We start from the raw sequence: 25,356 nt of genomic DNA, 5'->3' as shown, positions 1-25,356 counted from the left end.
TGCAATCTCACCTCATTTGCAGCTTCAACATCCTGGGCTCAGGTGATCCTCCCACCTCAGCCTCCCAAGTAATTGGGATTACAGGTGCACACTACCGTGCCCAGCTAATTTTTGTAATTTTTTGCAGAGACATGGTTTCACCATGTTGCCCAGGCTGGTCTCAAACACCTGGGCTCAATTGATTCACCCACCTTGGCCTCTCAAAGTGCTGGGACTACAGGCATGGGCCACCTTGCCTGGCCTCTGCTCCTTCTTTTATCCTTAGTTTTCTTACCAAGCTTTGGTCTGCGTCAACCTCCAGGAAGTGGAGTTAGGCAGGAGGAAAAAAGCTTCGTACCTCTAATCATGTGATTTGCCCACGTACCCCCAGCTGTTAAATGCAGCAGCTGTTGGAGCTTTGGAAAACCAATCTGATGCCAAATCCAGACTCTCACCACTATCCCCTGCTCCTTCCTTAAAAATGAAGGAAGGCATTTCCATTCTTGAGCACAGGACAGAAAATGACAATTTCACAGGCTTTAGGGTTGACGCCTTTTTAAGGCTTTGGTTGTCTGTGGATCTGTGTAGGGAAAGATTTTCTTTACTGATTGGGGTCTCCGCTGAATGGGAGCTTTGTCCACACCAGTCACCATCCTCTCCTTTTGACTGTGGATAGGCACGATCCTCTGACTTAAAATGGACCCAGGGAGTCAGCCCATGGTGAGATTGAAAGTTCACTCTGGCTTTTGGGAGGTCAGGCCCAGGGGCTCCAGGGGACTATTTCTTTTCCCTTTTTTTTTTTTTTTTTTTTAGATGGAGTCTCATTCTGTTGCCCAGGCTGGAGTGCATTGGCGTGATCTCAGTTCACTGCAATCTCTACCTCCCTGGTTCAAGCAATTCTCCTGCTTCAGCCTCCTGAGTAGCTGGGATTACAGACGACCACCACCACACCTGGCTAATTCTTGTGTTTTTGGTAGAGACAGAGTTTCACCATATTGGCCAGGCTGATCTCAAACTTTTGACCTCAGGTGATCCGCGCACCTCAGCCTCTCAAAGAGCTGGAATTACAGGCTTGAGCCAGCAGGACTGGCCTCCAGGAGACTATTTCTAAAGGTCAGGGAAGCTGGTGGAATGCAGGAGTGGAGATGGCGGAGGTACTGGATGGCACTGGCCTTTGGGACCTATGTGAGTGTGGCTGTAAGTGCCGGTCTCAAAAGCGAAGAGACAAGATTCACATCCAAGGCGCCTGGGACCCGGGACAAGCAGATGCTCAGTCCGAGGAATAGTGACTCTCGTTGTCTCTAGATTGGAGTCACCTTGGTCCAGGCAGAGTCTACAGAGTCCATCAGACACTGGAATTCTGCAAGCTTGATCACTGTGATGCTGTTTGTGGTTTTCATGACTGTTGCCTTTGTGGTGCCACAGCTGATTCCTAAATGCTGACTTGGTGCAGTGGGCTAAGGAGCACCCTAGGAAATGTTGTGTCCACACATTGGCTGGGACTGCAGATAGGGAAGAGTGTGCTTCTGGGGCATAACCAGAGGGACCAGCAGGAGCCCAAGCACAAGCATGCCCACCTGCATAGGAAGGTGAGGCAGAGAGAAACCAATGCTGGTGCCTTCCAGAGAGGCAGGGGCCATCCAAAGAGTGTCACCCACCAGGGCTTCTTTTGCACCATGGCTTTGCCACACCTACTTGCTGGGTGACTTTAGGGCCATTACTTTACCTCTCTGAACCTCTTTTGTCAACCGTAAGCTCCTTTAAGAATTCTTAGGAGGCTGGGCTCAGTGGCTCATGCCTGTAATCCTAGCACTTTGGGAGGCTGAGGTAGGTGGATCACCTGAGGTCAAGAGTTTGAAACCAGCCTGGCCAACATGGTGAAACCTTGTCTCTACTAAAATTACAAAAATTAGCCCGGTGTGGTGGTGGGTGCCTGTAATCCCAGCTACTCAGGAGGCTGAGGCAGGAGAATTGCTTGAACCCAGGAGGCAGAGATTGGAGTGAGCCTAGATTGCATGATTGCACTCCAGCCTGGGCAACAGAGCAAAAACTCCATCTCAAAAAAAAAAAAAAGAATTCTTAGGAAGAAGAAATAGATACTGACTGACACCAGCAGACCCAGACCCAGAGAACCCTGAGAAGGCCCCACCTTCTCTGTGGAAGGCCAGAGGACTCTGATCTCTGTTAGAAAAAGATGGAGTCCATAGCCTGTTTTTGCCTGACACCTATGTTGTTCTCTGGCTGGGTTTGTGCTGCCTGGTTTGGTGGCTGCTGGAGGAGATACTGGCTGTAGATTTGAAGCAGGAGTTGCAAATTTCCTTCAGCACAACCAGGCCTTTGGTGGTGTCCCTGTGTGGATAAGAGGTGCCTGCAGAGCGTTTGGCAAGAGCAGGGAGAACTCCTGACTCTGTTTTGAGTGCTGCTGAGTCATCCCTTCCTCCCCGGTGTTGAGTGGTATTGAGTCTGTTCTCCCTCCGGGAGGGAGTGGCTGCTACAGCTTGCCATCCCTGGCTTCCATTTCAGAACTGCTGCACGCTGCATGCTTCATCTCAGATTTCTGGCAAACCAGCCCAGCCCCCATCCCTTACTGCCTAGACAACCTCACACATATCCTAATTGCTCTGAGGCTCGGTGCCTTTCCTGTGTGTGAAATGAGACAGAAATATCCTTCTCACTCTGTCGTTCATTTATTCCTTCAGCTAGTCCATCCATTTTTAAAAATATTAATAATCTACTATTAGGGCAATTACTCTGCTGGATTCTGAGGTTCTAATGCTCTGGTCATTTTACAAATGTGTCCACAAATGTCTGATACCACTTCCTTGAAGAGATAGAGCTTTATTACCTCCCCTTGCATTGGACTGGACTTAGTGACTTCCTTCTAAGGCGGAAGGGGTGGGGTATCATTTCTGAGACTGGGTTATAAAAAGACTGCTGCTTCTGCTGTGGGTTCTCTCTCTCTGTCTCTCACTCTGTCTGTCTTTCTCTTTTCCCCTCTCTTTTGTGCTTTCTCTCTTTTGTCTCTCTCTTGGTCCTGGACATTAAACAACCATCTGTGTCTCTGTCTCTCTGTCTCTATCTCTCTCTCTGCCTTTCTCTTTTTTTCTCTCTCTCTTTTGTGCTTTCTCTCTATGCCCTCTCTCTTGGTCCTGGACACTAAACAAATAAACCTCTCTCTCTCTCTCTTTCTCTCTCTCTCTAAGTCACATTTGAGCAGCCCTGTGAGTAGCCCACATGGCGAGGAACTGAGACCTTCTACCAACAGCCTCATGAGTGAGCCTTCTGGGATTGCCCTGGCCAACAGCTTGACAGCAAGCTCAAGAGAGACTTCGAGCTGGAACCACCCAGCTTAGCTCCTCCTGGATTCCTGACTCTCAGGAACTCCGTGAGATAATCATGGGCGATTGGCTCTGCAGCAGTGGATGACTAACACATTCTATAGCTCCCGTCCTCTTGACTCTCAGGAATCATGGGAAGCGGGTAAGGAGGGAAATTTGAGGGTGACGTAAGAAAACCGGTCAATCTCATAATACAATCTGTGCCACATGGCTGATGCCTTACTACCTTCCTCCACCTTCCTTGTACTTAAGTAGATCTGCCTCTTCTTCCCTCATCCCCGGAGGCCCCGTGACATAGATGATGGTCATCATAGCTGCTCTGTTCTTTATGCTTAAGAGCCCATGGAATCCACATGAACACCCACTGAGGTGGGTCCCATCACTCCCTCAACTTTAGATATGAGGAAACAGAAGTGCAGAGAGGTGAAGCTCATTCCCAAGGCCTCATTGCCACTATTGGTAAGTGCCAAGCTGAGCCGGGATTCTGAACCAGGCTGGTTGGCTTTGACGTCCACCCTAGTTCCTTCTCTGCAAACACAGCTCCACTCCCAGGTGACCTGTGCCCAGCCTGGACATGAACACACAGTGATCTCAGAGATAAGGAGATACCCTCTGAGGTTGCCCAGCTGGGGAAGGTGGAGGCCTCTTGACACCTCTGGCTATTCTCTGTGCCAGCCCTGGAAGGAGCCTGGGTTTTACATCAGAAATAACGGGCTTGCATCCTGGTGGTGTGGATGGTCAATTGTGCTTCTCTCCTCGCCAGGACACAGATAGCCTTCTGATTTTAGGGTTGAGGGGTTGTGCGTGCTGCGTTTTACCTGTGGCACTGTCTTTATCAGAGGCGTCTGGTAACTAACATTTTGACCTGGGATTTTGACACAGGTACCTCCTTGGCACCTGTACTTAGCTACCCTCACATGAAGCATAGCACCCAAATAACCCCTTTGACTTCCTCGCTTGCTCTTTCGCTCCTGGTCCTGCTTCTCACAGTTATTCAGCAAGCAGGACGTCAGTGGGTGGTGCCTCTTCTCCTGGCTCAGCCTCTACCTTCCCTTGGGGCCCCCAACGTGGGGCTGGGTCTCCCCCTCCACATCCCTACTCCCCACCTCTGCTGCCCATGTGGGCCCCAGCCTATCTGGCCACACCCTCAGTGACCTCTGAGCTGGTTGGTCCTCACTTCCACCCTCATCCCACCAGACTGTTTTCTACGTGGCCACCAGGGTATCCTTAAGAATATGAGTCCTTCAGGTCACTGGCCAGTTTGAAGCACCCCTACTGGCCTCCCAGTGCCCCGAGGCCCAACTCCATCGTCCCCTGGTCCAGAAGACCCCCCTTTCTGGACTGGCGCCACCAATCTCTGCAGCTGGGATGCCTAGGAGCCAAGTCCCCTAGAGCCGGCTCTCCCTGCAGAGCTCATCTTTGGCCAGGGGAGGGAGGGAGAGGAGCTCTGGGAAAACCTGCAGTAGAAAAGCCTCTTTGCTACTCCCAGGTTGGCTACTCCTGGCACAGGTTGCAACTTCCTGGACAAAACCGTGTGAGTCAGCTCCTCTTCAGTGAACAAGGCGACCTCACAGAATGTTCTGTCTCAGGCTTCAGTTTGATGCAATCATGGATAAGTCAATCCTTTGTTATGCTCCTGGCCCTCACATTAGCAGGAAGCCTCCCAGGGTCCTTCCTCATGGCTCTGACCCTCCTCTGACCCATGCTCCACTCCCACTGCCAGTGCAGTGCCTGACCTTTTCTGCTCTCCCCTGGACTTCCCGCATCTCTGCAGGGAAGGCTGTTGGCTTCTGGCCATCAGGGCAGCTGCTTCTCAATCATCCCTGTTCCCTACAGGTAGAATTGTCAGATTTCACAAACAAAAATACCTCACAATTCATAGGGCATGGGTACTTGTGCTAAAAAGTTACTCATTATCTGGAATTCCGCTAAAAAGTTACTCATTATCTGGAATTCTGACTTCCTGGGTGTGTATGGTCAGCACTTCCCCACCTGCAGGGCACGCCAGCTCTTGTGTGTGGTAGGGGTCCCAGCCTCAAGGACTTACAGAGTCCTAGGCAGCAGCTGCAGACTTGTAGAGTCTGAGATATGAACGTGGGGATGAGCATGGGGAACTCGCCTGGGCGTGTGTTCTTGTTACCTGGTGAGTGCTCTGCAGTGATTGGAGGAATGGATACTTACATAACTAAGAGCCTGTTCTAGGAGGAGTCTGAGGACCACCCTCAGGCAAGAAAGCTAGGTGGGTGGCACCGCAGGGAGCTGGGGGAGTAGGGGAGTTCCTGGGGCCTGAGCGCCCAGGTCATAGTGCACTGAACAGGACAGTCCTGCCCTTTCTTGTACTGTAGGTGGCAAAGCACCAAAAATCTGTGTGCATTTGAATCCCAAGGGGGAGCTTAAAGACTCTGCGTCAAATATTCTGACTTGTCTTGATTTATCTGATCAGGGCCAGGAATACGTATTTTTAGCAAGTTCCTCAAGTAACGTTAATCAGAGTTTGAGAAACACTGCTATAGGGAGGTTGCAGGTCATAGCTTTTTTTTGCCTGGTCTCCCCTGAGCCTTCAACAACCCTGTAACCCTGGCCTCATTACATTCATTCCCCCAGCGTGGCCCGAGAGGTGGTCACGTTGTGTCTGCTTGCGATCACCCAGCTCAGGATACCGGGCAGCAGAGACTCCACCCACTCTCCGCCCTCACAACCTTGAACCCTAACATTTGTGATGTATCAAGACAAGGATCATTTACCTTGATTATCCTGATCAAATCCACACGCTTCAGAACAGCTCCTCTGGGAGAGGCTGGGAGAGAAACAGAGGCTTCTACTTAGTGGAGACACCGCTCTGGGTTCCTGACTCAGGTTCTTCCTCTGTCCGTTGGGGACAACAGGGACCACCTCAGTGGGGCACTGAGAGGGTTAAACGGGGTCACGCAGGGAAAGTGCCCGCCCTCTCCCCACCCCAGCAGGCAATGGGTGCTCAGCTCAGTACAACCAGAGGCTGTAGCTGAGTTAGTCACCCAGAATCCACAGTGCTCCAGGAGGCTGTGTGTGTGTGTGTGTGTGCACGCGCGGTCACGCATGTGCACAGATGTGTGAGTAGAGATCCAGACGTGTGCAGGAGCAGCTGGTTAACTGTACTCTGCATGTCTGCATAAAAAGTCACCATCAGGAAGGGCGTATGGATGCCCATACTAGCTTCTCCTGGGAGTCAAAAGTGTCTTGTGTCTTGTGTCTGGCTCCTGTGTCTATTGTCACCTTAGAGCCCCTTACTCCCACCAAGGTGGTCTTGGAGAAGGGTGGCAGAGAAGGATCAGTACTGTGGACCTGCAATCCATTTGACCTTTCTATTTTATTCTTCATTCTTTTTCATTATGTTATCTTCCACATTACAATGTCTCCTCTACAAGGGCAGGGATTTTTGTGTTCTTCATTTTTCTTCAGCGCTTGGAACAGTGCCAGGCACACAGTGGACATTCAGTGAATATCTGTGGACAGATGAATTGTTGTCATCATAGTTTGTAGTTCTGTTTATTTGTTTACCTGGTTATTGCTGGGGCCAATGTCTGCCAGGAAGTGTCTAAGGAAGCTGGAGAGGACCGGAGATGTCACCTGCTTCCTGTCCCCCAGCCCTTTCCCCAGGTGCCTCTCAGTTCACCTCTGCATTAACTCAGCCGATGGGCACAAAGGGCTAAGGCGAGTGCCAGACACACAGGATGCAGCCTCCAAGTGCTGCCTGTTATTATTACTGAGTCTGGGCACCCTACTCAGTGTCCTTGTGGCCAAGAAAAGAATGGGCCTCCCACCCACCTTCTCCTTCTCTCCCCAGCTGCTGCCACAGGCACCATCTCTCAATTCCGTGCACAGCACTCCCCTTTTCCCACTTCTGAGACTCACGGTGTCTACACCTGATTGTCCCTCAGAACTCAGCTTCAATGGCACCACCTCAAGGAGACCCTCAGGGCCCTGGCTGTGGAAGGTCCTCCCGATTGTCTCTCTTATGCCCCGTTCTCTTCTTTAACTGGTCTCCTGCTTTTGCCTTTGCAATTCCCAACCCCACTTATGTGCCCTGCTACATAATGTGAGGGCCAGGAGCATAACAAAGGATTGACTTATCCATGATTGCATCAAACTGAAGCCTGAGACAGAACATTCTGTGAGGTCGCCTTGTTCACTGCAGAGGAGCTGACTCACACGGTTCTGTCCCTCACCCTTCTGTCTGCACATAAGTAGATGCCTCCACGCAGCCCTTCCAGGATGCTCACCTCTATCCACAGCTGCTTCTCCAACACCCACCAGGCCCTCCCATGGAGTGAGCTCACCTACAGGGAAAAATCACCTACAGGTAAAAGAAAAAATGTTTTTCTTTTTGAAACATTTTCTTAAAAAAAGGGGATGCAGCAAACCACTGTGGTGCATGTCTACCTATGTAACAAATCTGCACATTCTGCACATATACCCCAGAACTTAAAGTATCATTTAAAAAGCTATTTTAAAACAGTTTTAGATTTATAGAAAAGTTATACAAACAGTACAGAGAGGTCCCATATACGCTCTCCCTGCTTCCACTGATGCAAATATGTATATCTCATGTGACCACGGCATGTTCCTCAGAACTGGGAAGTGGACATTAGTACAGCCTGGACTTACTTGGGTTTCACCAGCTATCCCACTATTGTCCTTTTCTGCCCCAGGATTCTACATTGCATTTAGTCGTCATGTCTGCTTAGTTTCCTCTGGCCAATGATGATTTCCCAGGGTTTCCTTGCCTTTCATGACCTCAACACTTTTAAGTAGGAGTGGTGGGGTATTTTGCCAAATGTCCCTAAACTTGAGATTGGCTATCATTTTCTCATGATTAGACTGAAGTTCTGGGTTTGGAGGAAGATCCCACCAGCAAGGCAGCCTGCTCATGATGCCATATCGAAGAGAACAAGATGTCAGCACTGCTTACAGCCGGTGATGCCAACCTCGATCCCTTGGCCAAGGTGGTGTCTGCCAGGTCTTTTGGCGGAGATGTTGCCATGTTCCACTTTCTGTGCTTCATATAGATGACAGTCTCATTCCACAGTACTTGTCATCAAGTGACATGCAATCCATTTTACTTTTCTATTTTATTCTTCATTCTTTTTCATTATGTTATCTTCCACATTACAATGTCTCCTCTACAAGGGCAGGGATTTTTGTTTTCTTCATTTTTCTTCAGCACTTGGAACACTGCCAGGCACACAGTGGACATTCAGTGAATATCTGTGGACAGATGAACTGTTGTCATCATAGTTTGTAGTTCTGTTTATTTGTTTACCTGGTTATTACTGGGGCCCGTGTCTGCCAGGCTTACTCTTATCATTATGCTTGCACTAGTTCCATGCCTGGATTCCTACTAGGCATCCCAGGAATAGCCTTTGGATGGATGAGCTAAGTAAGCCCCACAGTCAAGGGCAGGCTGGGCATGGCTGCTCATTGTGGTGGGAAGTTCTTTCCCTGAAGACCAAGGTCATTTTTTAAAAAATTCTGGGTCTCTGCTGGGAGAGGTGGGAGAAGGAGTCCCGGGCCCTAACCTTGTATTACTTCTCTGCATTCTGATTACGGCTCACAAGAGGAGGTTTTAGAATCCATGTGGCTAGAGAGGAAAATAATGGTGGGTTTTCTAAAAACAAGAATGATCTCGGCGGCCGGGCGCGGTGGCTCACGCCTGTAATCCCAGCACTTTGGGAGGCCGAGACGGGCAGATCATGAGGTCAGGAGATCGAGACCATCCTGGCTAACACGATGAAACCCCATCTCTACTAAAAAATACAAAAAAAAAAAAAATTAGCTGGGCGTGGTGGCGGACGCCTGTAGCCCCAGCTACTCTGGAGGCTGAGGCAGGAGAATGGTGTGAACCTGGGAGGCGGAGCTTGCAGTGAGCCGAGATCATGCCACCGCACTCCAGCCTGGGTGACAGAGCAAGACTACAAAACTTTCCCTTGGAAAACTTTCCCAGGCAAAAGCTACAAAAACTCAAAGGGCAAGCAGGGGCTGAGTGTGGCCTCTGCTACAAGTCATTCATGCATTGCATGCATTGAAGCACCATGCTGGGGGTCATTGCAGCCTGTTTAACTCAGTATTTTTTTTCTTCTTTTTCATTTTTGCCAGCTGTTCAACTCAATTGTCACACGTTTCTTCATTTCAACAATACACAAAATGATAGAGCAGTTCAGAGAAAGATCGACAGAAAGAGAGAAAGAATGAACTTCTGAGAGGTCAGGACATTTTTTGCACAAAGGAGGACACCGAGCTGGCTTTGAAGCATGAAAAGGACCTCCCCAGACAGTGGATGTGGGAACAGGTGTTTGACTTCCAGGCAGAGAGACCAGCTGGAGATGAGTGTGATGTGATGAGCCATGGAGTGTAGGGGATGTCACGGGACATCAGTCTGGATGGATGGCTGTTCCCGGGGTGTCCACTAGGAACCAGACATGGCACTAGTGCAACTGTAATAATAAGAGTGAACCTGGCTGAGTTGCATCCTCCCAAAATTCATACACTGAAGTCCTAACCCTCAATATTTCAAAATGTGACTGTACTTGGAGATACAGTCTTTAAAGAGGTTATTAAGTTAGAATGAGGTCATTGGGGGCCCTAATGCTATAGGACGGGTGCAGATGAGGAGAGAAGAGGAAGTTAGAACCAGGCACATGCAGAGGAGGACCATGTGAGGACATAGGGAGAGGACAGCCACCTGCAAACCAAGGGGAGAGGCCTCAGGGAAACCAGCCCTGCACATGCCTTGATCTTAGATTCAAGCTCTAGAGTCAAGCTTGAATCAATTTCAGCAATGCTAGCAAATCAATTTCAGCAAATCCACTGCAGCTGCCCAGACAAGAACACTTCATGTTGGCAGCCCCATCAAATTAATACAGTGGCTGTGAATGAGGGTCCTGAGGGGAATAGTCAGGCCTATACATGCAGGAGTTCCGCAGACTGTGACCTGATTTTACCCTGTAGGTGAGCTCATTCCATGGGAGGGCCTGGTGGGTGTTGGAGAAGCAGTTGTGGATAGAGGTGAGCATCCTGGGAGGGCTGCGAGGAGACATCTACTCGTGTGTAGACAGGAGAGTGAGGGACAGAAAGGGCCCAGTGGACACTTGTAGTGTGGCATGGATGACCAAACTACCCTGAAGTTGGTATGAAAGAGATCAGACAAAACATTGGCCTCCGGTTCAGGATCTCTGTCACTGAACCACCAGCACAGCCACCTCCCTCCTCCTTGTCTCCTCCACATGCCCCGTGCAGGCCCAGACTGAAGTTCCGTGGGGTCCCCTACACTCCACGGCTCATCACGTCATGCTTGTCTCCAGCCAGTCCCTCTGCCTGGAGGTCTCACTCCTTTCCCACATCTGCTAGGTGAAGTCCTTCTCACACTCCAAAGCCAGCTCAGTGTCCCCTTGTCCACGAAAACCTGACTCCTCAGAGGTTCATGCTGTCTCTGTCCATCTCTATCTGAGCTGCTCTACCATTTTGTGCACCCAGGCTCACGTGACAATTGAGTGAAACAGCCTGTGATGACCCCCAGCACAGTGCTTCAACGTGTGACACGCAGCGGAGACCACAGTGAGCCCACCCCTGACCCCTCACACAGAAGCTGCTTTGTGACTGTTTGCTGAGTAAAGTTTGGACAGTGCTGGACCTTGGCCTTCTGTGTGAGACACAGACAGGGCTTCCCTGTGACCTTGGACAGGTTGGGTAAACCTCAAGAGATTTATTTGCCAAGACAGGCAAGGCATGATGCAAGGGAAAGCACATAGGAGTGGATGACCCTACGAAGGGGCCCCGTCCTAAAGAGCCACCCTGAGCCCGCAGCACAATTGCAGAGAAATGTCTGAATCTGGTTGCAGCCATCTGCCCTGCCACCAGCCCGCACATGTGCCATCTGGGCTTTCAGACCCTGGGCCCTCACTGTCACCAGCTGTGGGACCCTGGGAAAGTACTTATGTCCTTGTCTGTAAAACGGGAACAATAACAGACCTTGCTGGGTTATTAAGGGATGGGTGATATCACAAGTGCAAAGCATCTGGCGTGGGCTGGTGCATGGTGGGGGCTCAATACTTTCGGGGATGAACAAGGCTTGGGGTCCTGACCTTGTTACCTCTAGTGGGCACTCATCTCTGATACAGTCCAGACTCTAGAATCAGAGGGTGGGGCACAGCCTCATGGAAGCATGCTTAGAACATGCAGGATGGGGTGGGCAGGTACACAGAGAGTCAGACTTGGATGCAGCGAAGGACTCACTCACCCATTTATTCTGTTACTGAGTGTCTGATCCTCTTCATTTGACATATGAGGAAACACATCATGCTTGGTGAAGGTAGGCAGGGAACTTACCTGGCTCTGGGGTAGCCGGTGCCTGAGATGCCCCTGAACGAAGCTTCTGCTCCTGGTCGTCTCTTTTCCACAGCACAGAGTACAGGACTGAGTGCAAGGCTCTGGGCCACACTCTCCCCGCCAAATTCTGGCTGCACCACTTAGGAGATATGTGACTGGGTAAGCCACCTAACCACTTCAAGCCTTGCCTTTCCCATCTGTGAAATGGGGATAACAGTGGTGCCTTTCTTCATAGGAGTCTTATGAGGGGTAAATGCGACCATCTAGGTGAAAGGCCAGGTACCCGGCCTGGAGCATGGTAAGCAATCAATGTCACCATTCCCAGAGCTGCCTCTATAAAGACAGTTATAACCAGTGTTTGCAAAATGCTTTATTGTTAATGCCAACATAAAATTCAAAAAGTTAGTCATTGGCACCTGCAACTGATACTCTACTATTCGCAGCAGGCTTCCCTTCTTCCACTCCCAGCCAGGCCCATAAGATTACAACTATATCCACAAGATGATATAATCAATCATTAAATGGGCCATTTCCACCTTGATATCCAGATGTTTTTCTTAAAGGATGAGTGGCACTTGAGTGTATTGAAATCAACCATGATTGACAGGGCACACCCCAGCCTTTCCATATGATTTCAGGAGTTCTTGGATCACAGCAAGAATCTGATCCTTGTATACAGACGGAAACTGAGGTCCGGAGAGGGGAAGTGTTGCCCCAGTGTCACACAGCAGGTTGGGACCAAAACAGTAGCCCCATTTCAGACTCCCATTCCAATGTTTTTCCCATGCAGGATGAACTGACAGTTGCTGTTGCTGATAGGTAGGGGACCAACCTTGGACCTGTGCTTCCTGGTGGCCCTCATCCACTGGAACAACCCTCCTACTGAGCTTTGTGGCACTGAGCTGGGCATCAAGGGCCTGGACTCTGGACCTCTCTTTGCCACTAACATGCTGGTGAACTTGAGCAAGTCATCCAGCCTCTCTGGATCTCAGTGCTAATCTTCATTGAGGAAGAGTGAGGGCGAGATTGAATGTTCTCCAAATTTCCCCAAGGCACCTGTGTCTTGCAGTTGTGTGGGTGGAAGCAATCATCATGGAGTAATATTATTTGTAATGCCTCATTAATCAACTAAACCTGTGTAAATCACTAGCTACCAGCATACAGATGGGCCATAGCATAGCCACCTTCATCTCCCACCCTGAGGCGTGTAGAGTTAAGAAGCCCCACCTCAGGGGCGGTTCACTTTGCCGAGGAAGAGGATATCATTATCCACAATGAACATCAGAAAAGGCCTGTTGAACACTATCCTCTGAGAGCTCAGGCGGGCCGACCTGAATGTGAAGATTGTCCCCGTGGCTGCCGCTGCTCTGGTTCCTGACTCATCCACCTCCACCACAGCTTTGTGCACCATCTGCAGGGGAGACACCAGGCATCACCAGGACACCAGGGGTGGGTGAAGCCATCGTATCAAATGGCAAAGCTTCTGCCTATGGGCATCACCCTCTAAGTATCTGTTCAACTGAGCCACGGAGCAAGTAGGAAATGCAACAATGGAGCAGCTACTCTGCCCCAGGCACTGTGCTGGGAGGTGACGTCACATGTGTCTGTCATTAAATTCTCATGACATCTTGGAGCAAGGCATAATTCTTCAATTTTATAGAAGAGAGAAAGGAGGCTCAGAGAATCAAGTTCTTTTTTTCACACAGCTAGGAAGTGCTTTCTTAGTTTTGATTATTTAAAACAAGACTCCTTAACTCAAGGAACAGTGGTGGATATGGTTTCCCATTACATGAAGGATAAGACATAAAGTGAAACTTTTGCTTCTTAGGGGAAAAGAGAGGGAGAGGGAGAGAATAGAATAGAATAGAATAGAATAGAATAGAATAGAATAGAATAGAATAGAATAGAGGAGTGGAGTGCAGTGGAGTGGAGTGGACTGCAAAGGAATGGAGTGGAGGGGAGGGGAGTGGAATAGAATAGTAGAGAGTGAAGTGGAGTGGACTGGAATGGAATGGAAGAGAATAGAGTGGAATGGAATGGAATGGAATGGAATAGAATAGAATAGAGTAGAATAGAATAGAGTAGAATGGAGTGGAGTGGAGGAGTGGAGTGGAGGAGTGGAATGGAGTGGTGTGGAAAAGTGGAGTGGAGGAGTGCTGGAGTGGAGGAGTGGAGTGGAGGAATGGGGTGGAGNGGAGTGGACTGCAAAGGAATGGAGTGGAGGGGAGGGGAGTGGAATAGAATAGTAGAGAGTGAAGTGGAGTGGACTGGAATGGAATGGAAGAGAATAGAGTGGAATGGAATGGAATGGAATGGAATAGAATAGAATAGAGTAGAATAGAATAGAGTAGAATGGAGTGGAGTGGAGGAGTGGAGTGGAGGAGTGGAATGGAGTGGAGTGGAAAAGTGGAGTGGAGGAGTGCAGGAGTGGAGGAGTGGAGTGGAGGAATGGAGTGGAGGAATGGAGTGAAGTGGAATGGAATAGAATAGAATGGAGTAGAGTGGAATGGAAGGGGATGGGAGGGAATGGAGTGGAGTGGAGTGGAATGGAATAGAGTGAACTGGAGTGGAGTGGAGTGGAGGAGTGGAGTGGAAGAGTGGAGTGGAGGAATGGAGTGGAGGAATGGAGGAGTGGAGTAATGGAGTAGAATAGAATGGAGTAGAGTGGAATGGAATGGGATGGAATGGAATGGAGTGGAGTGGAGTGAAATGGAATAGAGTGAACTGGAGTGTAGTGGAGGAGTGGAGTGGAAGAGTGGAGTGTAGTGGAATGGAATAAAATAGAATGGAGCAAAGTGGAATGGAATGGGATGGAATGGAGTGGAGTGGAGTGGAATAGAAGAGAGTGAACTAGAGTGGAGTGGAGGAGTGGAGTGGAGTGAATTGGAGGATTGGAGTGGAGGAGTGCAGTGGAGTGGAAGAGTGGAGTGGAGGACTGGAGTGCTGTGGAGGAGTGGAATGGAGGAGTGGAGTGGAGGAGTGGAGTAGAGGAGTGAAGTGGAGGACTGGAGTGGAGTGGAGGAGTGGAATGGAGGAGTGGAGGAGTGGAGTGGATGAGAGGAGTGGAGTGGAGGAGAGGAGTGGAGTGGAAGAGTGGAGTGGAGGACTGGAGTGGAGGACTGGAATGGAGGAGTGGAGGAGTGGAGTGGAGTGGAGTTGAAGAGTGGAGTGGAGGAGAGGAGTGGAGTGCAGTGGAGGAGAGGAGTGGATTGGAGTGGAGGAGAGGAGTGGAGTGGAGGAGTGGAGTGGAGTGGAGGAGTGGAGTGGAGTGGAGGTGTGGAGTGGAGGAGTAGAGTGGAGTGGAGGAGTGGAGTGGAATGGAATAGAGTGAACTGGAGTGGAGTGGAGTGGAATGGAATGGAATGAAATGGGGTAGAGTGGAATAGAAAGCATAGAATAGAATATCTTGGAAAGTGGATGCATAGGAGCTTCTGAACCCACCTCAGACACCTGGATATTTGTGTGGTTACTGATGCCGGACAGGTCCGCATGGAAGGTGAAGACGTCACTGATCCCCAGCTTGGGAAGGACTTTCTCCAGTTGATAGGAGCCCTCAATGGAGAATTTGGGAAGGTAAAGCTCAAGCTGCCTAGAAAAGGAAAAAGGGAGCTTTCTTAGACTGTTCTAGGGCATTGGCACACTGAGGTTCACCCCTTGGCTTCATAATGCACTGGATTCTTAGTTTTGATGCTTTAAAAAAAGGACTCTTAACCCAAGGAACAATGGTGGTTATGGATCCTCTGGCCTCTTGTCTAGGATGAGCCTCCCTTTGCTCTGGACTTGGACATCGGCTGCCCCAGAGGTCTCTGCCCACTCTGGCACCACCCTACAGAACCCAGCTACCAGCCCTTGTCCCTCCAACTGGGCTAGGACCCCAGGACCTGGATGTCACAGGATGCCTCTGGGCTTGAAGGCAGCTCCTTGGCTGGGCGAGTCCTTCCCACCAGTGCTGTGTGGCCCTGGTAGGGCATGTGCGTCTCCCTGGGGCTGTATGGAGTTAGGCTGGCCCTGGGGTAGTCTGAAAGTACCTCTTTTTGAACATCTTAAGCCACTTCCTCAGTGTTTTCTCGCTCAGTCCATTCTCCACCTGCTGCATCTTTCCCTCACTGGGGAGAATGAACAAAGCCGTGGCATTGCCTTGGTAGGGGACCCCCACCACCCTGCAGGAGAGGTTCCGGTCCAGGAGGTAGTGATACTGGTCCTCGCGGCTCATCATGGGTACCCGCACAACAGTCTCTGGAGTCACGTAGAAGTCTTGCTCTTGGGTGCCTTTGTGGATGAAGCTTGTCTCCCACTTAGCTAAAGATGAAAAGAAAGAAAAACGAAAAAGAATTTTGTGGAAGAATTGGAAATTCTCAGCTGCAAATAAAAGGAGTGAAGACAGTAAAGATAGCCAGCAGAGACCATCTTTATGGCAGCCTGAGAGCAGTGACTGTTGAACCTCTTGAATGTCAAGGCAAGTCCTTTTATAACACTGGGTCCATTCTCTGACTTTTCACAGGGCTTTTCCTTCCACATCTGCAAAACAAGGAGGCCGGTTTTCACATCTTCAGAGGCCCTGAACCCCTAATGTTCTTTGATTCTCTAATGTTTTACTCAAGGCCAAATCTCCAAGTGAAGAGGGTAAAAAATGTGGCTGGCCATGAATGCTACCTGATGTCTGGGTGAGCTTCTCTGTTTGCACTTTCTTCTCAATATTTTAATTTAAGTTTTAGAGAGAAGTTCGTATGGATCCTGGAAACGAATGGTTTTTCCTATTGGGAAGTCTTCAGTGACCCTTCTCTTACCTTCCTATGGGAACTTCTGAACAAAATGCTACAAGTAATTGCTTCCAACTTCTTTTTTTAAATTTTTATTTATTAATTTATTAATTTATTAATTCATCTATTTGAGATGGAGTCTCGTTCTGTAACTAGACTGGAGTTCAGTGGCACAATTTTGGCTCTCTACAGCCCCCGCCTCCCAGGTTCAAGTGATTCTCCTGCCTCAGCCTCCCAAGTAGCTGGAATTACAGGTGCCTACCACCACACCTGGCTAATTTCCGTATTTTTTAAGTAGCGACGGGGTTTCACTATGTTGGCCAGGCTGGTCTCGAACTCCTGACTTCAGGTGATCTGCCCACCTTGGCCTCCTAAAGTGTTGGGATTACAGGCGTGAGTCACCATGCCTGGCCTGTTTCCAACTTCTTCATTGTTATCAAAGGAAGACCCCACCCAATACTATCCTTAGCTTATTTCCCAGTTGTCCTCAGCAATCTGGTGTAATGGGGACTGCCCTGCACCAGGGGATAGGAAATCTCAGAGTCCAAGTTCAACACCCACTGCTGCGGTCTCAATGTGTGTGTCCCCACATTGTTCATATGTTGAAACCTAACCCCGAGATGGTGGTATTAGGACGGGGGGCCTTTGGGAGTTGATTAGTTCATGGGGGTAGAGCTGTCATGAACAGGATCGATGTCCTTACAAAAGAGACCACAGAGAGCTGCCTTGCTCCTTCGAGCAAGGACATACTAAGAAGGCACTGTCATGAACCAAGGAACGGGCACTGCATCTGCCAGTGCCTTGATCCTGGACTTCTCAGCCTCCAGAACTATGAGAAATTAATGTTTGTTGTTGCTAAGTCGCCCAGTTTACCGTATTTTGTTATAGCCATGCAAATGGCCAAAGATACGATCTGTGACCATAGGAAGGGGAGGTGTTAACAATTTACCTTCCTTCCCAACCCTTCCCACCCTCTCCTCTCTATCCATTCTTGCTTTCCTCAGGGTCAGCACCTGGCGGGAGTTGCAGACGCGAACAGAAATGCTTACAAGGAGTGTCGGGGAGATAAGCAGAGGTCAGCTCTTACTGAGGAGTCTCGAGGAGGCATTTCAGAGGAAGAAGCATTTGTCTGAGGGAGTCGTGGCCTCTATGAGTGCAGAGGGGCCAGGATCTGGGGCATATGGGGGACTGGGAAATGCCCTCTAAGCCCTTCTGGGATCCGTGTCCTGCCCTGAGTGGCTGAGGTGTTGGTGTCTTTATCATGGTGGCCACAATGGGTTCATGCTTCAGCGCCTGTATGAAAGCTGGGGCTTTGGATGCTCCCAGGGGCCCAAAGACAGCAATCAGCTCTTCCTCCATGGAGGAAACAGCATCTCAGGCTCACTAACCGCATCCACAGCGAGAAGGCACTCATCTTACCTTCTCTGGCTACTTGTTTACTTAATTTTTCTCAGCAGGCACCCGAAAGAACTTAATCTACTCCCCGTCCTTTACATATGTGAGGAAATTGGGAATTCTTTAGAAAAAAGCAGCAGAAAAGCCAGAGAAAGCGCAGGTTTGGGCCCAAGGCCCTTACCTTTAAAGAAGATGTAATTCACCATGACCAGGACCGCATTGCTGTCGAGGTTCTTAAGCAAGTCCACAATCTTGCCCTTCGTTTGCTTTGCCACATAATCATTGATCTGCTTCAGGGCTCCCGCAGAGTCCCCAAAGTTGGTGGGGAAAGAGTCTGCCAGGTACAGTGTCTTCATGGCACTCATGAAGGTGTCCTGCACGTCCACCACCAGGTCGGTGAAAAGGGCATTGCCGAGGCTCAGCTGGAAGCCATCTCTGGGCTGGCTGAGCTCCTGCAGGAGCTGCTGAAAGCCTCTGTGCAGCTCCTCCTCTGAGTTTTTCTGGAGGTCGAGGCCCAGGCCCTCCAGGATCTGCCTCTTTGTGCTGGACCCAGCCCCCAGGGAGAGCATGGCCAGGCTCATGGAGATGCTCAGAGGGGAGAAGAAGATGTTCTGGCTGGGGGCAGCGGAAGCCAAGGCCCTGTAGAGGTCGAACGTAAAGTCCCTTCTGCTGCTGGGGGCCACCGTGGCACCTACATGGAGGTCCTTGACTCTCTTCTTCATCTCCCGGGGGTGGTGGCGGTGAAGGGAGGCCTCCTGAGGGCTGAGAAGCACCAGGCACAAGAGGAGGAAGAGCTGCATGGCGGCTGTTCTTTGTTCTGAAAGGGAAAGAAGGTGTCCTCAGAGAGGGGTGGGGCTGGTCCAGGCACTGATTTTCCAGAGATGTCCCCGCCCCCAACACTCAATGGGTAGGTTTGGTCCATTCAGCTTCAAAGAGAAGGGATGGCACCCCCGAGACTGGGGATGAGAGTTTACACAGGGTGGCAGTGGCTCGAGGACAAAGATTTAGGGACAATGGGGAGAAGAAGGAGGGAGAGGAGGTGCAGACCGAAGGCAGGACAGGAGCCCTCCCTGCCCATCCACATCAAGGGACACATTTTGGAGGATGGGACATGGAGGGAGAGGATTCCCCCTGCTCTGCTTTGTCTCATCAGCATCTCAAGGTTACCAGGGAACTAAGCTGCTTCCATGTGAGCTTCTGGCCTTCACTCTGGTGTCTTGGTTTGGCACATGGCAGGGCCCTGTGGTCCTTCTATGAACTCAGACCAGCTACGTACCTGGGGCCATCAGCACTGCTGGCCTTGCCCTGTTCATTTAGCAAACATGGAGTGAGCATCCACCCCGGGGTAGGCAGGATACCAGGATGCCAACTGTCCCTTTCTTCTTCCCCCAGGGACTGCTCCATGCCACCCTTGTCTCACAGAAAGACACCTTCCCCTCCTAAGGGAATTCTGCCTGCCCTCTTCATGTGAGCATCTCCACCGTCCTCCTGTTCTGGGCTGAATTGTGCCCCCCAAAACGCATATGCTTAAGTCCTAACCTTCAATACCCTAGAATGTGACTGTATTTGGAGACAGGGCTTTTAAAGAGGGGACTGAGTTAGCATGAGGTCACTAGAGTGGGCCCTATGGACATATGACTATGTCCTTACACAAAACTTAAAAAGAGGAGATCAGGATAGAGACACCCGCAGAGGGAAGACCAGGTGAAGACAGTGAGAAGACAGCCACCTGTGAGCCAAGGAGAAGGGCCTTGGAAGGAACAAATCCTGCTGGCGCCTAAACCTCAGACTTCCAGCTTCCGGAGTTGTAAGGAAAGAAATTTCTGTTGTTGAAGCCCCCTAGCCTGTGGGACTTTGTGACGGCAGCCCATGCAGGCAAAGACATCTCTTCATCTTCTAGACGAGGAGGCATTCATCTTTGACTCTAGAGCTTCTCAGGGGGAGCTTTGTGGGGTCTCTCATCACTCTTGATGTGGCCTTTGCCTTCAGTCCTCCTCTTCCTCCCTCCACTTCACCCAGGAGCTGTTTCTGTGTCCATGCTTCCCCATCTGGCTACGGGTAGAAATCTTGCCTCCTCCCTCCGCAGTAGGAAACAGCCCAGGCTCTGAAGCCACTGCTGGGTTCAAATCTCAGCCCAGCTGTGTCCTTGCAGTGAGATTTTGGGCAAGTCAGTTACACCCTGAGCCACTCTCCACAACTGTAAGACAGTGATGATAACAGCACCTACACCCTGAGCCACTCTCCACAACTGTAAGACGGTGATGATAGCAGCACCTACACCATGGGGTGCTTGGGGGCACGTGCTGTGGAAGGATGAGCAGTAGGCATGGCAGTTTCTGGCAAAAGCCTCATCTGAGGCCCCCATATTCTCAACTGCATCATAGGGTCATGCTTCACACACACCCACACACACAAACACAAACACACACACTTGTGAGCCTGGCAGCACCCAGGCCAGCTAATTATCAGGTGCAGAGGGCCTGCCTGGCTTCTGATGTGAGCTTTGCCCTGTGTGTCACCTTGGAGAGAACCCCTTTCTGCTGGGCTCTTTCTATGGGCACAATGTCATCAGGGTTCCCAGATCCCCACCAGGCAGGGGCAGCCTGTCACAGCATCCCGTGACCCAAATAAAACCAAACTCCAAAGGGCCCCAAACAGCTGCGTGGGAAATCGCTTGCAGAGTGGCCGTGGGGCTCAGCAGTGGAGAGAGAATGGTCTCAGGAATTGGGCAGGCTGGGACTGCAGGCCTGTCTTTAAGTGAGGCTGAATAACTCCAGCAGGTCACCCTTGCCAGGCCAGCCTCTAAATTGCGCCCTGAGCTCCCTCTGAGAAGGAGGCTCATGTAGAAGGTTCTGACTGCAGAACCGAACCTGGCACTGAACCCAGCAGCCGTAGCAGTTGGGCGCATTGTCCTCACCCTTTTTCAGGCACTGTGCCAACTCCTTCAGCCCCATACCACCCAGAAAGGTACGTCTTGCTGCTAGCTCTATTTTACAGATGGGTAATCCGAGATTCAGAGAGATGGAGTCGCCTGCTAACATTAGCAAAGCTTGGACTCAGGCCTGGTTACCACTGTGTCTCTACAGAGTCCTGCCTCCTCCGTTCCTGTGCTGCATCTTCCTGATTTTGAAATCCCTGACTTAGTAGCCACCAACAATAGCCCTAATCTGCAGATAATGAGTGAGCAGAGTCTGGGCTTCCCCCCGCTGACACTCCCTGCCTGTTCCCACCATGGCACTCGCCTGGAGAGCTCTGAAGGACATGGGTGGGTGGTTTAATATCTGGCTCCTCTAAATGAGTCTATTTTGCAGCACAATATGGTCCCTCCTGCCAAGTGTTGGAACCAGCCACGTATGGAGATGCTGCTAAAGAAACAATGTGGCTCAACCCCCCACAGAGTCACACTGAGCTGATAATTTCGAGAACAGTTTCAGAAGCAGGGGAGTTTCCTTCTTGGATAGAGCCCAGGGGCAGCTGACCAAGAGTCCCAGTGAGGCCCTGGCCTCCATTCTCTCATCTATGCAACTGCTAGGTCACCCTGGGCAAGCCTCACCCTTTCTGGGCCTCAGTTTCTTCATCTGCAGTCTGCCGTGTGCTGTGGACACCCCTTCGGGACCCCCGCCCTCTGCCAAGCACTAGAGATCCGACGGGGAGGAGCTGCTTCTCCGGGTGTGCACTGAGCCTCCCCCAGGGTCTGATTGGAGAGGGCCCCAGGTTCACTTAGGCTCTCCTGGGCTCCACGTTTGAGACCCAGAAATCTTGCTCCCTCTGGGCCCACTGGCTCTATCTTTTAGTAAAACCGCTAATTATTCAAGACCTACTAGACACTCCATAAATATTACTATGTTTAGCCTTCACCAAAAGTAAGCTCTCTATTTTACAGAGTTTTCCAAAAGTAAACTCACTCTGTTTTACAGATTGAATAGACTGAGGCTAAGTGAAGTGGAAAAGCTTGTTCCCGTTACTGAGTGATGGAACCAGGATTAAAATCCGGGTTCCTCTGACTCATGCACAGTCTGTCTCTGAGTGACTCTGAGGAGTGATACCTCTTTCCTCCTCGATCTCACCTCCTGGTGTCCTCAGGCGGTTCACCTGTATTAGCCCATTTATACTTCTCCACAGTAACATGGAGTTGGTATTATTATCCTAACAGTGCAAAAGAAGAAACAGAGGATCAGAGAGGTGGCTCCAAGAGGCAGTGGGGTCTTCAGTGCTTGTTTTACGTTTCTTAGTTTCAAAGTCCCGGGTTTGCCATCACACTCTTGGGCCTCTGGTGGAAATATATGGCTTTGACAGAGACACGTGAAGCCCTAGGAGCCTCCCATCCCCCAGACCAGCCTCCACCGAGTGCCTTGAGAGCCTGGTCGGGCTGCCCTTCTCCTGGTCCCTGGCTGTAGTGTTTCTGCAGAGGGAAGAGAGGGCATCAGTCAAGTTCATCTGTCATCTCAGGCCAAGGTGAATTTAGGTGGCAGGTGCTGGGGATGTGATGGGTGGGCCTTGGTCAGTCCTCCCGCTGGCCCCCACCATCCATGAAGCCCAAATCTGCTGACTGGTATTTCCCGTGTTGGGCAACGAAGTCATGCCCAGTTCTGCCCTGGACTGAGCTGTGGGAACTGTGTTAGTGAGGAGGGTCTGTCCAATATCTTCTAATTACAAAGAGGGATGTGAGGCTTGGAGCCCAGGCAGAGATGAGAGACAAAGTCATAGCTTCCTCTACATCCTAAAGACCCAGGAACAGAACTTCCCAGAAGAAGTAATCTTGACTTCCTGTTCCACTCCAGCCCATCAGCAAGGCTTGTCAGTTTTAGCTCCAAAACAGGTCTTAAAACTGCCGCTTCTCCCTGGCTTTCTCACTGCCCCCAATGGAATCTCCCACCATCTTCCCCTGGGCTACCCCAGTAGCTTCCTTTCTTTGCCCCGCAAGGCTTTCTATATACAGCATATAAAAGAATCTCCTTCAATCATAAATACGGTCACAGCACTTCCTTGCCTAAGAAACTCATGGCCAACTCCTGTGTTTCGGATAAATGCTAACTTTGATTTGTGCTCTAACCCACGAGGGCTCCTGTGATCTGGCTTTGCCTGGCCTGGACCTGCTCTGCCCTGGATCACAAGATACCCCCAGGCTCACTTTTCCCAGTTTCTCAAATGCAGCAAGTTCTGTCCTAACCCTGGGCCTTTGCACACCTTCCCTCTCTACTGGAACCCTCCCCTGACCTTTCTCACCAAGGCCAACTTCTGCACAGGCTGCAGGCCTTTGCTTAAATGTCACTTCTTTGCAATACCTTATCACACTGGACCTTTTCCCCTTCCACAGCTATTCTCTGGAACGGTGCCTTGACTGTTTCTCTCAGAGCTCCTTCAATTACACATATGCCTTCATATATGCATTTGTCATTGACGTTTTCCATTCCAGCCTCTCTCTGCATGGGACCCTCATCTGTGCTGCTCTCACCTTCAGAAACTTGCAGTCATGAGAGATGCTCCATACACCTTTGTAGAACGAACGAACGAATGAATGAATGAATGAATGAATGAATGAACTGACCCCTGTCTCCTTTTCTGTAATTCAGAGACATTAGACTGCAAGTTGGACACTGAGCAGTGGAAAAAGCCAGGCTATCCACCCAGAGCTGAGCTCTCTCCGCCCCGGGGGTCACTTGCCAGATGACCTTGAACAACTCCCTCCCTGTCTCTCAGCTCTGGTTTCATTTCTTTATTAAAACCGCTTAATTGAGACATGACTGCTATTCACAAAGTTGCACCTATTTAATGTCTACAACCTGACAAGTTTGGAGATGAGTCTACATCTGTCACTTATCATCACCGTCAACACCATGAACACGTCCGTCACCGCTAGGCATCTGCCGCCTGTATTCTTCATGCTTCAGTTTCCTGATCTATGAGCAAGGACTCTGGTCCAAGGAAGTGGTTTCCCCTTTTATTGCTGTGTATCTGGCCAAAAGCCCTACCCTCAGAAAAACAAAAAATTCTGCTTACTTTATTTTTACATTTTGTTCATTTAACAAACTGCCAAGTGGTTACTGTCTCTCAGGAGCAGCTACCACGACCGGCCTGGGTGGCAGCCTCCAGGCAAGATGCCCTTATCTCAGGGAAGCAGATAATATTAGATCATTGTTCCTGATTTCCAAAGGCCCAAGACTCCAGGCACAGAAAACAACAGAAGCTGCCATTTACTGAGCACCTCCTATCCAGCTGACATTTTGTCCCCACAGCCTTATTTCAGGGTCTCTCAACCTTGATCCTGTTGACCTTTTCAACAGGATGATGCTCTGCGATCTTGTCCTGGGCATTGTGGGATCATCAGCAGCATCGCTGGCCTCTAGATGCCACTAACCCCCATCTCCCTTCCAGTTGTGGCAACCAAATGTGTCTGCAGACATGGCCAGATGTGCTGAGTGAGAGCACCCGCTGTATTTAATCTTCAGTCACACCATCCAAAGGGTATAATTATTTCCATCTTACCTATGAGGAAACGGAGGCTCTGCCAGAGTTAGTGTGGAGCATAAGGTCACAGAGCTCAGGGGACCCACTCACCTCTGCTGCCTTGGATACCTGAAACTGCAGAGGTGAGACTCCTTCAGATCTTTGCAGCCCCCAAACCCCAAAACTCTAGAGTCCATCCTTTCCTCGTCCCACATGCCCTCAAGCCCACGGGACCTCCTGTTGAGGCATCTGTACTTACTGTGTCCTGTAGCCAAGCGTGCACACAGTGGAGGTGGCAGTCCCTTGGGCTCAGGAAAGGGCAGAGGGCTGGCTGGATTGCAGCCAGCATTTGTCACTGACCACAGCCGGCCCTGTCTCCACCCCTCCCTAGCCCCGCCCCAGGCCGGCCCTTTCCTTTCCTGGCAGGTTTCCAGCCAGCAGGCCTGCCTGCAGACGCAGCTGCCTGCTCCAGAGGCTTTGACCACGATGCACACTCGCTGCCTGCCAAGACTTACGCCACCAACCAGGTCACCATTTGCCTGGAACGGCATGGGCACTCCTGAGAGACAAGACCAAAGAGCCTGCCCGTTGCTGGCATTCCAGAGACAGGGAAAGGGACAGCTCCAGCAAACCCTCTCTTTTTCCAGGCACTATTCCTTGGTTTTCTGCAGCGAATTTCTTGTAGATTAGTGGGGGCATAGGCTTGAGCCTGAGAGCTCCCCACAGGCCTGCGATGCTGACTGGGTCATAGATCCCAACAGTTGGATTCTGGTGGGAATGAGAGGAATTGAGAGTCTCACCATGCCTGCAGTGAATGGGTCGTTGTAGCCAAGCCTGTGATTGCACCAGTCACTGAATTGGGGCTCTGAAGAATGAAGGGAATTCTCAAAGTCATGCATTTAATTAGGGGCAGAGTGGGGCTGGTGCCCAGGTGGCTGACTGTCAGGCCAGTACTTGTTGCTGAGAAAGGAGCTGCATTCAGGATTTCTATGGGCTTGGGTGGATTCTCCCTTTCTACTTTGAAATCCAGGTTCCCTAACTCAGCCACACACTCTTAAGAGCATTTCCAAGACAGC

The 25,356-nt window shown here is 50.4% G+C and overlaps 1 protein-coding gene and 1 long non-coding RNA gene across 4 annotated transcripts; one reads left to right on the top strand and one right to left on the bottom strand.

The window, feature by feature from the left end:
• Nucleotides 1-2,938: 2,938 nt before the first annotated feature.
• On the top strand, nucleotides 2,939-9,037 carry LOC108519099 (uncharacterized). Its single transcript, XR_001882528.1, has 3 exons — nucleotides 2,939-5,460; nucleotides 7,545-7,656; nucleotides 8,174-9,037. It is a non-coding gene; the product is annotated as an uncharacterized LOC108519099 (long non-coding RNA).
• Nucleotides 9,038-12,028: 2,991 nt separating this feature from the next.
• SERPINA5 (serpin family A member 5) lies at nucleotides 12,029-24,662 on the bottom strand. 3 transcript variants are annotated; one of them, XM_017857891.1, is made up of 6 exons: nucleotides 24,540-24,662; nucleotides 24,320-24,415; nucleotides 18,015-18,650; nucleotides 15,707-15,977; nucleotides 15,120-15,267; nucleotides 12,029-13,089 (listed from the first exon to the last, which is right to left on the bottom strand). In XM_017857891.1, exons 3-6 carry the CDS (start codon nucleotides 18,631-18,633, stop codon nucleotides 12,907-12,909), a joined length of 1,221 nt encoding a protein of 406 aa, XP_017713380.1. In that variant the 5' UTR covers nucleotides 18,634-18,650; nucleotides 24,320-24,415; nucleotides 24,540-24,662; the 3' UTR covers nucleotides 12,029-12,906. The 3 variants fall into 3 exon arrangements, with proteins under 3 accessions (XP_017713380.1, XP_017713381.1, XP_017713379.1); XM_017857892.1 differs by having other exon boundaries at nucleotides 24,392-24,415; nucleotides 24,540-24,629; XM_017857890.1 differs by lacking the exon at nucleotides 24,320-24,415 and having other exon boundaries at nucleotides 24,540-24,656.
• Nucleotides 24,663-25,356: the final 694 nt, after the last annotated feature.

Source organism: Rhinopithecus bieti, unplaced genomic scaffold (assembly GCF_001698545.2).
Source record: "Rhinopithecus bieti isolate Rb0 unplaced genomic scaffold, ASM169854v2 scaffold_41913, whole genome shotgun sequence".
NCBI lineage: Eukaryota > Metazoa > Chordata > Mammalia > Primates > Cercopithecidae > Rhinopithecus > Rhinopithecus bieti.
The sequence above is the reverse complement of the archived record's forward strand: the minus strand, read 5'-3'. Positions and strand labels throughout refer to the sequence as shown.

Coding starts and splice junctions, on each gene's coding strand:
- SERPINA5 (XM_017857891.1), bottom strand. CDS start 18,633: ATGCAGCTCTTCCTCCTCTTGTGCCTGGTGCTTCTCAGCCCTCAGGAG. Junction 15,268..15,706: donor CTTAAGATGTTCAAAAAGAG/GTACTTTCAGAC, acceptor TTCCTTTTCTAG/GCAGCTTGAGCTTTACCTTC. Junction 13,090..15,119: donor CAAATATCCAGGTGTCTGAG/GTGGGTTCAGAA, acceptor TCTCCCCTGCAG/ATGGTGCACAAAGCTGTGGT.